The 16878-nt window shown below is 42.4% G+C and overlaps 1 protein-coding gene across 3 annotated transcripts in view; it reads left to right on the top strand.

Moving 5' to 3' along the window:
- Nucleotides 1-12178, top strand: part of ACTN1 (actinin alpha 1) — an 80497-nt gene extending 68319 nt beyond the window's left edge. Inside the window, exons 15-22 of one of the 3 annotated variants that reach the window (XM_042872170.1) lie at nt 1830-2012; nt 2874-3008; nt 3884-4063; nt 5003-5149; nt 7100-7180; nt 7720-7785; nt 9252-9410; nt 11294-12178. In XM_042872170.1, coding sequence (XP_042728104.1) covers nt 1830-2012; nt 2874-3008; nt 3884-4063; nt 5003-5149; nt 7100-7180; nt 7720-7785; nt 9252-9410; nt 11294-11452 — 1110 coding nt within the window. In that variant the 3' untranslated portion in view covers nt 11453-12178. The remainder of the gene's footprint in view (nt 1-1829; nt 2013-2873; nt 3009-3883; nt 4064-5002; nt 5150-7099; nt 7181-7719; nt 7786-9251; nt 9411-11293) is intronic. The other 2 variants (XM_042872153.1, XM_042872160.1) reach the window with 2 other exon arrangements.
- The last annotated feature ends 4700 nt before the right edge of the window (nt 12179-16878 follow it).

Consider the following 16878-nt stretch of genomic DNA (forward strand, 5'->3'; position numbering starts at 1 on the left):
TAGTGTCTTGCATTTGTTAGGGTTTTTTGGGTTGTTTTTTTTTGGGGGGGGGGGGGGCGAGGAGGGGGGGTGTTTTTTGGTTTGGTTTTGTTTTGTTTTGTTAATCAAAATGGGCAAAACTTAGTTCTATTGTCAGGTTCTGTGGCTCAGTTGTCCCATGTAATGTCGTATTCAGGTCATTTGGTCCTGTGTGATGTGTCATGAGGGTGATTGTTGAGCTGCCAGCTGCGTTTCGGTGCTGAGTAGAGGAAACATCAGGATTCTGCATTTTATTAGCGGATTGCCATTTGAAGCCAAAGATTTCTTGCTTCTTGCAAGACAATGGGGACTTCCTCTTCTGAGAGGCTGTAATGAAAGGAGTTTGAAGTATCTGTAGGTAATTTTTTGACCTTTGAGAGCAGGAATTATCCTTCTCTGGGTTCTAGAGGGGAGTCTGTTTCTTCTGCTTGATGGGCTCCTGAAAAGAATCCAGGTATTCATTTGGATTTAGCTGGTTGACATGAACAGCCAGGATATTCTTACAATAGTAAGAATACAATACAAGTGTATTACAATACAATCTTACAATATCTTACAATAGTATCTTACAGTATCTTACAATAGTAAGTCTTAGTGCAGTTGCTGCACTACTGCCGTAATTTCCTCCTGACATTGTGCTTTCTCAGGACTTGGTCAGTTTGTCAAAACCTGGTGAGTATTTTGTAGGAATGATTGACAGCAATATGGCTATCAGTGAGGCAGTGAGTGAGAAACCAGCAGTTATTTCATAATGCAAAACAAATCTGAAGAGCATTTAAACATTTCCATCATCTCTTTGTGACTGCAGAATATTCCCCAGGTCTCCCAGACTTGCATTATATTTCTACAGGCACTGCAGCAGCTGCAAAACAATGAGTCACCATGTAAGGAAGCAATTTTACAAAAGTAGTTACAGTGTATGTGTTGTAAGAAAGTGGTCAGTTATAAGGTTTACTTTCATTCCTTCTTCTGTCCACACTGTTCCTTCCATTATCCCTGCATGTGTTTCTCTGTCTCACATCTGTTTTGCTGCCTCATCCCCTGTGTTTGCTTCCCTACTCTTGATCTTCCAGACTTCTGGGATGAAACATCTTAAATGCCTAGAGAAGCAGCTGGAAGTGAGCCAGGACCAACTGGCTTGTCAGCTATCCACAAGCTGCCAACAAGCATGCCCCCACCTTCAGTCTTTGGATCACAGTCTGGGCACCACAGCCAGATGGGGAACAGAAAGAGCCTGTTGTGTACAGGGAGAGGGAGCAGTTTCCAGCAACAGGAGCTTATGTTGCCTGTGCAGGTTTGCTGCGGTCTGAAAGACCTTCATCTAGTTCTAACTTACACTGATCATACTGGATCTGACTTGGTTATTCATCTAGAGTCATCTTTGTTATAGACCTAGTACATATCTAGTGGGAGAAGAACTGTATGGTGCGTTTAGGCTCATGAGATATGGCCACTTTAGAGTAATGCTAGCAGTTCAGTCTTCCCTAAGGGAACTAACAGCCTGTCACACAGCAGTGTTGGAGAAACAGTTTCCCTTAAACTGTGACGCAGAATTATTACATCATGTTTTGGGATGCGATCTCTCTTTCTGGTGAAAATGGAAGAGAAACAAATAGGGGGAAAAGGAGACTTCATTTAACTACTTTAAACAACCTGTTTAGTGATGCTGAGAGATACTGTAAGTCTGTTGGAAAAGCCTGTTTTGTATCCTGGAAATGTATGAGCTTTTGCAGTTACTTCAACAGAGATGTATTTGGTCAAGGAGCTATTCAGTGACTAATGCTCTTTTTGCTGCTGTCTTCCTTCCACAGGGATTGACCACAGCCCACGAACAGTTCAAAGCCACTTTGCCAGATGCTGACAAGGAGCGACAGGCCATCCTGGGAATCCACAATGAAGTCTCAAAGATTGTCCAAACGTACCACGTCAACATGGCAGGAACGAATCCTTACACTACAATCACCCCACAGGAGATCAATGGCAAATGGGAACATGTGAGTTCTTTACAGCGTTGCAGTTAGCGTGGGGAAGGCTGCTGCTCAGTCAATAGGGTGCAAGCAAGGGAATTACTTTCTCTGTTATTTTCACACTTACTGCTGAGCTTTTGCACGTTTGCCATATGTTTTTGGCTCAAATGCCATGTGCTAGGAAAGTGGAAGAATCCCTTAGAATAAATGCCTAAGGGTGTCTTTTTGTTCTCGTTCTTTTAAGGAAAGATGTGAAATTAGAACTTCGAGATTTTAAGTTCTCAGTTGACCTGAAAAGCAAGTACAGTATGGGAGTCAGTGTCCTTCTCTACCATTCAACCCTTCAGATATTCAGCCCCCACAGACAAGGAGCCTTCTAATGCTATAGTACTAACAGAGCAGTTACTTTCAATACCAGCCTGTGCTGATATTACCAAAACCCCAGATAGTGGATGAAAGCTGCTTTTCATGGCGTGAGATGAATTTGCAGAATTCATCCTGCATTGACGAGGATTCACATTCCATGAGCCTCCCTGCAAGGCCTAAAGCTTATGACTGCCTTTTTTCAGAACAAGCAGTCCCCTCCTTATTCTTACAAGCCTGTTTGCACCCGCACTGACAGAGAAGCACTGTGCTTTCTCCAAAACCTAACCCTAGCTGTAGAGAGTGCCCAGGTCCAACACCCACTCCACCTGGGGCTCCCCCCAGACGTAGCCAGGATTAAACGCTTCTGGCAGCCCTGAGTCTTTTTTAGCAGCCCCTTCACAAACCCACTCAAAGTGGGACTCTTCGCTTTCTCTGTTTCCCTTTCCTTGCATCAGTTTTTAGAGGTATTATTCATTTGGTTTCATATATATGAAATGCACACTTTGTTACTCTTTGCTCAAGGTGCGGCAGCTGGTTCCTAGAAGGGATCAAGCCCTAATGGAAGAACATGCTCGCCAGCAGCAAAATGAGCGGCTTCGTAAGCAGTTTGGTGCACAAGCCAATGTCATCGGTCCCTGGATTCAGACCAAGATGGAGGTATGGCTTTTCTCATTTTCATTTTCTTTTCATGATTTTTCACTCATCCTTTTATTCTGATTCTCCTTTTACTACTGATGTGGTCATTATTCCTTGAGATTACAAGGGAAACTTTTATAGAAAATACAGAGAATCCAAAGATTGGTATCAGTTACTGAAGTGCTTGTACTTTTCTTCCCCTAACTCTTTAGTAAAGAGATTAAAAAAAATGCTACCCAGAGTGGGGAATGCTGGTATTCTAATAGAGTTGAATTTATATGCAGCATGGGAAAGAACCTGCATCAAAAGCATATTTTTATGGAACTGCTTTCATAGCAGTTGCACATGGCTCTTGTTACACATGAGAAAATAAATACATCTACTGTGCTAAACATCAGCAGAAGAGAAACATTTTTAATGGAGATCTTCTCTGTTTAGGTAAACTATGAATTAAAGTAATTCATAATATATATAATTCATAATACATAGTATATACATAGGAGTTGGTAAGATGAAAATTATGAAGCTGTTAATGAGGATAGGAGATAGAAGAGAGCATTTACAGAAGTATTACTCTGTAGAAGTATTAACACAGTGGCAGAGAACACATCAGGAAAAGTTCTGGCTTGCTCCAGTACTAGCTTATAAACTACAGTTTCCTTCTTTTGCATCCTTAGATTAGGTGCATCTTATATGATGCACTCCACTTGGAAAATTTTCCAGGCTCTGCTGAAATTTTTGCTGACGCTGTCTGCTCATGTAGAGTAACTTCTCTCTGAGATGTTTTTTTGTTTTGATTCATCATCCTGTGTAAGCATGAAATAGCTGCATTAATAAATATCAGCCACGTGAAGGCTCTTCCTTCTAACAGGGTCTAACACTTTTGGCTTTTGCAGGAGATTGGCCGCATTTCAATAGAGATGCATGGGACTCTGGAGGACCAGCTCAACCACTTGCGGCAATATGAGAAAAGCATTGTGAATTACAAACCAAAGATCGACCAGTTGGAAGGAGACCACCAACAGATCCAGGAGGCGCTTATCTTTGACAACAAGCACACCAACTACACCATGGAGGTAAATGTTTTGCAGTGCCTTTTCCCTGCTGGAATGTAGTGCCAGCAGATCAGACAGATCGATCTGTTGTTGCACCAGCTGCATCCAGTTCAGGCAATATGTTGTGGTTTTTAGGAAAACGGAGAGCTTGACAGAATGGCCAAGCATGCAACATCATGTCACTGAAATTCTTTTCAGCCTTACTGTACTTTATGCCAACCCAGTCTGTTGTACTTCATACAGTGTCGCATTGCCTTCCACAATACAGACAACAGAAATAACCTAAATCAGATCAACAGTATTGCTTGAAAAATTGGCTGGTCTTGTATCCTGGCTGTGTTAGCCCACTAACTGGAACTAGAAAGCCCACACAAGTGTTGGTGATTTTGAGCTGCTATAGCGTGGAAGAAGAAAAAAGTCCAACAGAACCTTTTCAAGATATCTGGCTGTCTGTTGACAGCATGAGGTTTCATGGACAAAAACTGAATTCAACATGACTCCATCAAAACACAGACAGACTTTGAAACTTGCTTTTTTGTTTCTGGCCAGCTCTGGCCACAGACATAGTGGAGCACCAGTATATTCCAAGGATTGTGGTTCATTTATTTTCTCAGTTCATGTAAAAAGAGTTTTCTGTCCAAATAAGTCCTATAAGCATCATCTTTTGTGTTAAAGGCTCCCAGTGTGCTAAGCTACAAGGGAAAGGACCTTTGCAATAGGACCAGGACTTTATTATGAGCAGAAAGTGGCCTCTTCAATACTTTGTCCTGTCAAAATTCACATTTTAAACATCCAGTTGGCTCACACGGCAGATGAGAAGGAAGCTCTTCTGAGCAAAGAGACTGCCTTGGCCATGAGGATCACTTAATTTGCCACAAGTGGCACGTTTGATCTAGTAGCCTTAGAGGCAGAAGAGCTACTTTTTAGTTTTAAAATTGTCTTATTCTCTTTTTTTTTCAGCATATTCGAGTGGGCTGGGAGCAGCTATTAACAACAATTGCTAGAACCATTAATGAAGTGGAAAATCAGATTCTGACCCGTGATGCCAAAGGAATAAGCCAGGAACAGATGAATGAGTTCCGAGCCTCTTTCAACCATTTTGACAGGGTAAGTCAGTGTTGACTGCAGCTTGGTAAGCTGCAAGCTTCCATGTAGACTGCACAGTGCTATAAGAAACAGTCACCATGATAAAACTAAATCAGTAGAATATGTTTGATTCTTAAAAATGCCACTCCTGTGGAGCACGGAGACTGAGAAGTGATCATTAGGCTGGAAGATATCTGAAATTCAAAGATCACCGGTAAAGATAATGTTTGAAAATGTTTGAAGGCTTATTTAGGAAATTTGATTTTTAGCTCAGCTTCACTATCTTGATTTATAGAATCCTTTGGAGCAGCCATCCTTCACTCTAATAGACTATCACATAAACTGGTATTTAAAAAAACAGCATTGCTCTTGTATGGAGCAAACAGGAGGATCAGCACGACACTGCAAAATGTAAATAAACCCTGATGTAAAGCCTGCCTTGCCTTACTGTGGAAATATATGTCAAGGCACTAACAGATACAAAAAGAAAAGATTTCCTCAAAGAAAATCCTCCCCTTGGTTATCCACCCTCCCTGCAGCTCTTCCTTTTATGGTGAGAAGCCATCAGCTAGCATCCTTCTATTGACCAAATCAGAAGCTTTCACACATGGAAGCAGAGACAGCAGTCCAAACCTGACACCATCTCACAACTGGCTGTAGGTTCAGTTGTTAACCCCCTCAATGTTTGGAAATCCATGAGCAGCCTGCAGGTACTAAATCAGTGATGAAAATGTAGGTGCTTTCCACCATTTGCTGCACGAGTCAGACTGTTTGAAAGATCTCCTGAGAGCAGGGCTGCAGCTTCCCCTCTCAGAGGTTGACAACACTTTCAGATTGCTGAGCACATTTGAGCCCCTCTCTAGCTTTTCAAAGGCAAACCAAAACCAAGTCTTCCTTCCTTAGCAGGCCCCAGCCCTGGAGATTTACCATTTTTACCTGTATGTCATTTGCCCTTTCCTCCACAACAGTCTGAATGATAATGCAAAAAGATCGTGTCTTTCCTAGTCTTCGTCTATGTATTTGAGTTATGAAGGCTTAACACTGGCTTTAAAAAGCTGATTGTTTGAGAAGAGTCACAGGAATTGGCCCCACAATTACGTTTGTAGCTTCCTTTCTATGGCCAAAGATGGTGGCTGCTGGTGGGGGCTCTTCAATTACCTGGGGCTGTCCTGAGCTAAAATTCTGTGGGGCAAATGGGGATTCTCAGTTCATGTGGTAGTTTGTGATCATGGATACATCTGAACACTGGGAGAGCAGGGAATAAGCAAGGGAAAGAGCAGCTGCCAAACCTCATTGTGCCATGCTGTACAGTAGTTTCAAGCTGAACACTTCAAACAGCTTGCCAGTCAAAGTTCCACCTTATGTGCAGGTCTCATGAGTACAGCAATAACACTGCTCCCTTGAGCTTCAGCTGTTTTTCTTTGTCTGCTCCTGGGATGCACTGACAGCTCAGCTTCCTTGGGTGTGTTGCCAAGCATACTTGCCCTCACCTACTCCTTTGGTGGGACTTTTGACTAAAAGAATAAGGCAATGCTTCCCACTGCCTCTTCCTGCTTACCTGCACTCCAGTTACTAGCGAAACACAGGGCTTCTGGCACTATGGATAACAAGCAGTGATGCAAGTAATTCACTTGGGAGATGGAGGTCTTCAGGCTTCTGAGCAATGACTGTTTTTATTATTCAGACACTCTCAAGATGTGATGAGCTTTCTCAGAAGGAACTGTTCCAAGAGCATTTTTAGCACATGCTGAAATGTCATTGTGATATCTAATGTGCACTTTTTATTTTTCTTTCCTGTGTTTCTATCTGCATGTCATTCTTCCTCTCCCTGTCCTCTCACCCACTGCATGGTGCACCTGTTTGTTGTCTTTCCACCTCCCTTTGATTTCCTCTGTGTCTTCCTTCCTTCTGCCCCACACCGTCACCCCACTGGCACTGCATGTCCTGCTGCCTGGCACACCGCATAACCAGGACCACTCCGGCACACTTGGCCCTGAGGAATTCAAAGCCTGTCTCATCAGCTTGGGTTACGATATTGGAAACGATGCACAGGTACTGAATGCTAGTGGTGAACACAGACAGATATTAAGCTATGAAAAAATAACGTTTTTTTTTCCCTTTCTTTTCTTGTTTGTCTTAATCTATTTGTCATCGTTGTTCTTGTGCTTGACTATATATGCGTCACTTTTCCGTTCTACTTTATCTCTAAATGTACCTTGGTATCTGTTCCTTCTTAATTCTGCAATGGTTTGTCTTGTGGGAATTCCTTTTATGTCTTCAAACTATTCCATTTACTTCTGTGTCACTTAACACTCCTTCTCTTGTCCATCTCTCACTGTGTCTTACTTAACATCTTTTGTTTTTTCGTCGTTTTCCATGTGTGCTAACTATTCTGTGTCCAAAACAACTTTTACATCATGGTTTCACAAACTGCCTTTGCTACATTGTTTTTCATTGTCCTGTAAATACTTTTTTCCATCTCCTCCTCCCTAAAACTCATTCTCTGTAATGTCTCATGTGGGCTCATTTCTCTCTGGATTGGTCTTCCTTTTCTCTCTCGGCTTTTCCCATCTTTGCATCACTCTCTGTAGAAGAAGACTGGTATGATGGATTGTGAAGATTTCCGAGCCTGCCTTATCTCCATGGGTTACAATATGGTAATGTAGAGCCCTCTATCACTTCTGTTCAAAGTGATTCTTTTAGCCACCTTCAGAAAGAAAGGGAGAATGTGTAGTGAGTGAATCAAGGTAAATATGATCTTATTTTCCAGCAATTGAAGTTCAATCCAGTACATGTAAAATTGTCTTGCAGCAGTAGCTGAAGATTAAAAAATGATATCATTGTCTTAATTCTTTGTATTTCAAATGAGAATTATATTTATCAAACTGTGCAGCTACAAGTGGAAGAATCTTTCTTATATTGGTACATATGCTCTACATAGTGGCACATAAGTTCCCCAGACCTAAGCATCAATTGAACTCTTCTGGAAGCCTGATTTCTGAATGCAGTCAAAGTTGCTTCTCTCATTCCTACCACTTATTTCACATGTCTTTGTTTGCGTAAGTAGGTTCAAGTCCCATTCATCCTCCCTGTAATTTTTCCCTCACCAAAGCACCTGCACATCCATGTGGCACCTTGAGAAGCACAATAACTAATGCAGAGTTTCACCAAAGACTGATATTCATCAGAGGGCAGGAGAAGACCACAGTGCAAAAATGTTGAGCTCTACTCTCAGTATCTTTTTTCTGATGTCAGGCAAAGCAGTGTTTGTCTTATCAACCCAGTGTAAACATAGACGCTTTTTGATGCAGTGTGCCAATCTGCAGTAACATATGATGAGATACTTCAATTAATCTGGAAGGTATACTCATCTAGAGGTATTAGAATAGTGTGTACCCATGAGAATACTCAGCCCTGCTTTCCTCTCCTCATTACTTGGGGAGAAAGGAATCCCCACAGATGAGAATAGATAATATTTTGTTTACATAAAAAAGATAAAAAAATAAAAACCTACAGAAAACCAGAAATCTCACATCATGGTTTTTTCTTCTGTAGTAAACTTACCTGTAGAACCTTTCCTGTAAAAGCTACTTTCCTGAGCCTTTCCAGATATAGAAGACCTTTTCTGCAAAGCCTGTCTAGTTAGAATAACCAGAAAACATTTGAAACCCCAGAGATGTTTCTGTTCTGTTCTGGTGGATTCTGTTCTAGTAGCAGAAGAGAACCATGAAAGTTTAGGAAATAAAAGGATGTAATGAATACAGATCTTCCAGTATTGCTACAGACATCTAGCACAGCATCTACTACAGAGAAAGCTGCATCTTCTCCTCAAGTCTATATGATATTGTTCCTAGTAGAAGCGTTATCCTAGAGCTAGTTGGAGTTAGATGGTATTTTAGGGCACAGCTGAGAATATTTTATTCCAAAGGACAAATGAGTGGGAGTTGTGTAGGGGGCACACAACAGCCAGATTTAAAAAAAAAAGTACTCTAATGCAAGGTTGAAGTTGTTTCTGTTTGACTTTGCTTTCCCAGCTGTGAGATGTGCTGCTGAACACTTTCTCCTCACTTTCCTGGCACTGCTGCCCAAGTGTCCAGGCTTACATGACTCTCTTGTTCTCCAGGGAGAGGCAGAGTTTGCCCGCATCATGAGCATCGTCGACCCTAATCGCATGGGTGTAGTGACGTTCCAGGCCTTCATCGACTTCATGTCTCGGGAAACAGCAGATACAGATACTGCTGACCAGGTTATGGCTTCTTTCAAGATCCTGGCTGGAGATAAGGTGAGGCTCTGTGATCTTCCTTCCAATCTGTATCGTTCCTGCCTTCCTTTTTCCCTTCTGTCTGCAAGAGGAAGTGTCGAGGGAAGCACTCTCTAGCAAGGAAGGCATTTTCACAGGAACACTGCAGTGCTGGAGGAGTGCAAGGCTAAAGTGTGGGTTAATGAGCAGCCTGCCAAGGTACTTGAAAGCCCTGTTCAGCTGTCAGCAGATCAGCAGAACTATGCTGCTCACTCTTGCATTAAAAAATTTATTAAGAGCTTAGTTTCAATTTGTTACTTTAAAATGTATGAATAGATTAAACAGATGGCTCTTGATTAATCTTCTTGAAAAACTGTTAATTACTGACAGCTATAAACTTGAGACAATCTTTGTAGATATATCTGTAGCACTACAGTCATTATACAATCAATCACAGAATGCTACACATGATCTTAGCCAAGAGGCCGAGAGGTGAGACTAGGCTGTCATTAAAGATATGCTGTATCTGCAAGCTGTACAATTTTAGAAGGGCATACTGCAATAATAAATTGGTTGAAAATAAGAAAAATCACGGGATGGTGGTGACGTATTACTCTTCTAAATTTGAAACATCAGTGGAACCAGATGATACAAAAGAATTATGTATTCTTAATTGTCTTACCTAAAAATCCCCACTAGTCTTCAATGTAATTGAAAAAAATAAGTGGTATCTCTAATATAATGATTCTCTGTGTTTTCTGATGATTTTATTCATTTCACGTGAAACATGGGATTCTGTTTCTCAGGCTACAGTGAGTTATTCTTTCAGCCAGTACTGGTTTCTTGCTTCACTAATCATCTTTTCATAACCTGTAACATGGAAACCCATAGTGTCCATCTTTCTCTAAAGCACAGTACCTGAGTAAAGCCAGTTCTATTGTCTTTCAAGGCCTGAAAATTCCAGTTTATTGTGGTGGGCTAAACACTGAGAAAGGAAGCTTTTGCGGACATAGTGTTATTTACTAACTCATTTATTCTTTACAGTACATTAAATATAATTTTCGGTGTTTAATATGCTGTAGTGACTATAACATGAATCAGACAGTATTTCATTATGAAGAAAAATCTCCTACTCATTCCAGTCACATAATTAAAGGCATGAAAAAAGGAATAGAAAGGAAAAGGAGAGAGAGAGAGACTCTGAAACCTGAGGTGTTATTCAGAAAACTGTGAGCGAGTCAGCTAAACACAACCTACTGGTTAGCAAACAGGCAGTTACTGTTACTAGCTGCATGAAAAGACCCCAAGCTAGTCTCACTTCAGCTGAATGAATCTCCAGAAGGCAAATTTATCTAAGACATTTTGCTTGCTTATTAAAAATGTCCGCCATGAAAGAGAAGAATTATTAGCAGAGCTGTGAAAGCTTCCAAAATTGTTCACTTGTCTGCTGCCTGCAGTGGTGCCACCAGCCGGTGCTAGTGGGGCTGGCTCCCTTTCATGCTCTGAGGAGAGGGAATGGCAGCTCCCAAGCAGCACAAACTGCTGCCAGCCAGGGGCAAGATCCAAATGAAGTTTCTGCTTCTTCCTGTTTGCCTTAAGCTGGACCTCCACTTTCACTGAGAAGGTATCACAATTTATCTGAACTCCCACCAGGCCTTTTCTTTAGGTGTGCCAGCATGTCTCCTGCAGAAACAGTCTTCCTCTCCTCTGTAAAAGCATGTTCTTGGCCAAGCAGTAAGGAGAGCAACTACATTTCCCTGACAGGTGCATGCCTGGCAAACTCTGTTTATGGGCACACAGCAAAAGTTATTGTGGTCAGCCCCTGACTGCCGTCTGCTGCCCTGTGGGTGCAGGCAGTGGGGTCCCTCTGATGGATGTTGGTGTTTTGAAGATAATGTCTGCCTTATCCTGTGTCTTCCTTGCAGAACTACATCACTGTGGATGAGTTACGGCGGGAACTGCCTCCTGATCAGGCTGAGTACTGCATTGCTAGAATGGCACCCTACAATGGCCGTGATGCTGTACCCGGTGCCCTGGACTACATGTCTTTCTCCACGGCGCTCTATGGCGAAAGTGACCTTTAACTTTTTTCTGTCCCACCACACAACCCTCCCCTCTCCCCGTCCAACACACCCTTCTTTCTCTTTGCAAAGCAGCCTCTGCTCCGCTCTTTTTTGTTTCCCTGTTTTGCTTCAGATAACAGATCATGTTTTTAAATGGGGGGGAGGACATTGACATGACACCGCCTACCTTGCCCTTGAAATGACAGTTTACAAAATTATTTTGTGCAAAAAAGTTAGGTTTTAAAAAGAACAGACATATTTTATTATAGAAAAGGGTATTTTTCTCCACCAGATTGAAACTTAAAAAGAAAATGTTCAAATATTGCACCAAATATTTTTTGTTGTGACATAGAAAGTCGAGCACAATGTTACATTCCATCCTTTCCAAAAAGAACCAACCAACAACAAAACGCCACTTGTTCTGTTAACTTCTACATTTGCGTATGTCTCTTTATCACGTTTATCTTTGGAGGGGGGAAGGCACACAAGTGCATGTGTTTGCTGGTTCACTCATTTCATGAAAATATTTTATGATAAACTTTTGAAATTGCTGTGTTTTCTAGGGAAAAAATAATGTACACAGCTCATGTTTTCATATTTAATTAAAAAAATACAATATGCCTCCTATGTTTATCAGTGCACAGCATTTTTTGTTGCTGAGAGTTGTTTGGTTTCAGATGAAGCTTGAGAGTTGATAACTTTGATATTGCTTGTCACAAACCATATTAAAAATTTCTTGTGATAACAGATCTAGACTTTATTCATTTGTATAGTGAATGTTTAGTTCTCTTTAGTTGAAACCACATACACGAAGAGAATCCGAAATGCTTTTTAGTTGAAATTACAATCCTTTGAATGTCAGCTTCCCACCTCCTTAAACTTTTCATTTCTGTTGAATTAAATTGGACATTACACAGCTTTCTGCCCACTTTAAACTAGATGGATTGTTTTTAATCATCCCTGACACTCACATATCTCCAGGACAATATCCTCGTTATTCCTTTAAAAACAGCACAGAATTAATTACAGAGCTATGCAAACAATCACCGCATTTTGAACCATCTAATGAAGGATTCCTCCACTATTCCATGCTCAGCATTGGATAGCTCACTGCTTTTGATATTGTATCTTCTGACATCATAAATTCCTCCACCACTCATGAACACCTTTGTAGTCGACATTCAAAAGAAACCAGCCTTCAGAACAACTCTTTGGGGACCTTTCATGAATCAAAATATATGCAAACACACGTGCCTGGAAATTAGCAAGGGGAAGGGGCTAATCTCTGTCGTCTCAGATTACAAATACATTTCTTGCTCTCCCACAACTTTTTTAGGCGTCGTGGATTTTAAGGATAAAAATCTTCATTAGCGCTTCATGATGCATTTCAAGTAAGCTTTTTAGGTATAACCTAAATTTATATAACCTGGCATACTTTAAAAAAAAAACAACAACGAAAAGTAATACCAAGAAGTGAGGCAAATAACCACTGGAGTCTTGAGTGACCACTATATAGAGAAAAGACCCGTGTTATCTTAAAACAGAGTGTGCTGCGGGTGTCCAGCTCCCCTGGTGCACTCGCAATGTGAGTGGAGCCGGGTGTGTCCTGAGCAATCCAAGGGGCAGTTCTCTGCCAGTCTGTGCTTAGAGATCTCAAAAGTCTTGACAAAAAGCTAAATGAGCTGTGTTTGTGTTTTTACTCTTCAACAGGATTCACACAAAACCCCAACTGGGCATAAGCATTTCTGGTTTTTTGAGACCGAAAGCAAATAGGTGGCTCTGCCCTGCTGGCAGCACAAACTGTGGCAGCATGGGGCCTATGGCAATCCTGGCTTTGCTGTGCTAGTACCACAGAACTGCGTCCTCAGCTGAAGCTATGGTGTTTCTGAGAATCTGAATACAGCTCAAAATATTGACAAGAGGTGTACTGATAATTCTAGGCACATGGACTGGTATTCCTTCTCCACAGCCTCTGAGAAACTGGCTAGAGCTGATGTCACCCAGTCTTTGACACCCAGGTGGCAGACAAAGCCCCCCCATCCCCACGACACACGCAGAGGAGCTCTGTGATGCTGCAGCACATTGGCCTTCTTCACCTGTGGCACAAAATGCATCTTGCACTCATGTGGCCTAACCTCTCTGGCAGTTGCTATGCTGAAATTTGAATACAGCTTCTTGTGTTAGGATCATGGTTTTGAAGCTAATGTGCCGCTCTTCAGCCAAATCCTGACATCAGCCTCCATTAAATTCCTCTCTGGAAGCAGCTGTCAGCAGCTCAGTGACTGCCCCCACTCCTGCCAAGAACAGAAGCAACACAGAGCGTGTCTCAAGTTCACATCTCCCATTCAGAGATGAACTGATTGTTTTCATCAGTCTGTTGGATTCCCCATGTTCAGACACGGCCTTGGAATAATGTTTTTTTCCCAGAAATTAACCATTGTCATTTCATAGCTGTTGACATCTTCAGCTCTGGAGACCTCGGTACCTGCCCCTGCATGTGACTGCATGATGGCCCAGGGACAAAAGCACATCAGTGCTCAGAAAACAAGGAGCTGTCCTGCCTGCAGAATGTCAGCCACATTTCTAAAAGCCTCTCAAATACGTACTGTGACTGCTGCTTGTCTTCAGTGCTGCCAGATCTGGTTTTGGAACAGAAGAGCAGAGCCAAGATGCTCAGAAGACAATGAATGGAAACTGGTCTGCAACCTTGAATGAACTTAGTTTCTAAGAAGCATTCATACATCCACAGAGGATTGGTCCAGATGAATCAGACTGGCTGGTTTTATCAGTGAACTAACAGGGATAGCAAGGAGTAATAAGAAGAAGGCTGTTAATGGCTGTGAAAACAAACAGTGTGCATTAAAATGACTTTCTTCAGAAACCAGAATGCAGGTACGATTTTCAGACAGATGTTCGGTAGAACAGATACTAAGAGTGCTTCATCCCAATTAATTAATCAAATTGCCTGGTTAACTGAGTACCAGAAGAGTCACTACCACATAAGACCTTAAAATCCTGAAAAGCCATAAGCTTCTGGGAAAGTCTTAGTCTTAATAAACCTGGATTAGCAAAGGATAGGGCATACCCTAAGACAAACAGGTAACCAGAGCATTCCCCAGCATGCACTGAGGAGATGTGTTCGATGAGCAGTCAGTAGAGAAGACAGCCACTGCAAGGGGCAGAGCTGACTGGCAAGCTCTGTTCTGGAAATGACGTCTGTGAGGCTATTTCAGGTGGACAAATCTATCAGCTTAAGTCTACTGAAAGGGAAGGAATAAAATTAATCTTTGCTACATTCTGTGGACTTAGGAGACAATATAGACTACGCACCTCACCAACAAAATATTTGATTCTTCTTTTATCTGGACACCATACAACAGTCAGGAAGTAATTCCTTGGTTTTGTGCTCTGACTTATGCTTTGATTACTGGGGTATACATGCATGAAAATATGTTGGTACAAAATGCAATCATTTCTTATGTCTTCTTAGCAAGTTTGTTCACACCTTGCCACTTGTCAGTAGTTCACAGCCTAGCAACCATCATGTTAGGTGTCACTTGAGCAAAATAGCCAGAATGTTCACAAGCCATAGCAAAACCTCTTGACAGAAACAGATACCAGCATGTTTCTCTCAGACAGCCCCAAGCTGGAATCCCAAAGAAACAAAGCTCTGGTTTCACAGCTGCAGGTGGGTGTCTCTGTGCTATAACTCGGAGTCCTACATCTCTCACTACTGCTTCCTGGCAGCTCAGCATGTGGGTATTTTTGGTCACTAAGTGACCCACACCTGCCCCTATGTCCCGTGCAGGGACCTGACTCCAGGCCTTGGGCTCCATCTTAGACTCTGGGCTGCTGCACTTCTGAGGTGGGTGCTGTGGTGAGCACAGCTCAGTTGTTAAGTGTCTCCAGCCAGAAGCCATTTGCCTGTGGTCCTCAGGGAAGTCCACGGAGAACTGAACCCAGCTCTGTTACATTCCACTCAAAGTGCCACGGGCATCTCTGAAGGATCCCACGCCTTTTTCCCAAACCATTCCACCTAGTTCCCCAGTTTCTGTTGCTACTTTCTGTGTGTACCCTGTGACTTTGGCTGTACATGTTTGCCTAAAACCAGGAACAAATTTTAAACTGCAGGGTTAAGAACACATTTTATGCCTTCTTTATTATTAGGCACACTCAACACTGCCACCATCACTTTAATGAAAGTGATGTAATTTCAGTATTCAGTATTGAAATTTCAGTAATGAAAGTGACTCTCCTACTGCTTCTTAGTTGAATAAGACATAGTCTTTCATCGGTGGCACCAAACCACACCATCCTGCATTCTGCCTCAGATAAAATAAAATGTCTTCTTCAAGGAAAAAAGAAAGCAATGCACGTACCCTCATAATGAGCAGATTATGTTGTTTAAGCATGCCAAATCCAGCTGAGTGTTTGTTTGCATTTGTAGGCGTGCAGTCAGGATGCTATTTGTTCCCAGTGGGCTTTCCTATGAGCTGCTCAAAATAACTAGGGAACTAAGATGCAGCTCTATCATGAGAGTAGATTTTGCACATGGTAACATCCAGAAACACTACCCACTTGCTAGAGGCAACACTGCAGGTTCTTCAAATGCTGTACGTCATGCCTTTTGCTGCCATGCAGTGTCCACATCCAAGAAAGGGAAAGCGGGACTGCAGTCTGGCCCAGGCACTGCTGGTGCACTCAGAGCTCTGTTCCAGACACACCACCGCATTCTTCCCCACTGACATGATCCGGAGTGCAGAGATGATTTGCAGGATTAAACCAAAATGCTTTAATTGGGCTTCCATGACTTATCTTCATTATTGCCAGTAACTCCAATCCTTATTGCTCTCATACCATTCCAAGACTGCCACCTAAGGAGCTTTTTTTCTGCTTACACAGCAATTCAAGCATATAGACACGCTGAGACTGGTGGTACTCCTGCAGTATTCCAGCTCTGCTATCTGCACAGAATATCTGCACAGAGAGTCACACAGCTGTGCCATTTTGGGTGTCCTGGGCAATGTTAAGAAATAAATTAAACCACCTTACAACTGTATGGTGTTTTCTGAGTTGTAAGACATATTTCCCCAGCTACGACCGCCTACTTTTTTAACCGCAGACAGCTTTGCTGAACTGCTAGATCACACCTTTTTCTTACCAAAGGCGTTCACCTTGCAGCAAAGGCCAGCAGCACCCTGGGCAGTGTTAGGCACACAACAACACCGGGTTTTTTGTTCTAGGGGCAGGCAAACACCGGCACAGGCTGCCGGTTCTCTTCCCGGGACATCTCCGGCAGCCGCCGAAGCTGAAGTCCAGGCCTAACGCAATCAAAGGGGCAGACAGACACACCGCGCGGCGTCCGGATGGCGAGAATTTAACGAGCTGCGCTGCAACGAAGGACACAGCAGCGCTCACCTCGCTCCTTGCATCGTGACTTGTCACGA

The sequence above is a fragment of the Lagopus leucura genome, unplaced genomic scaffold (genome assembly GCF_019238085.1).
Source record: "Lagopus leucura isolate 7727_CA_CO unplaced genomic scaffold, USGS_WTPT01 Super-Scaffold_1, whole genome shotgun sequence".
NCBI classification, from domain to species: Eukaryota; Metazoa; Chordata; class Aves; order Galliformes; family Phasianidae; genus Lagopus; species Lagopus leucura.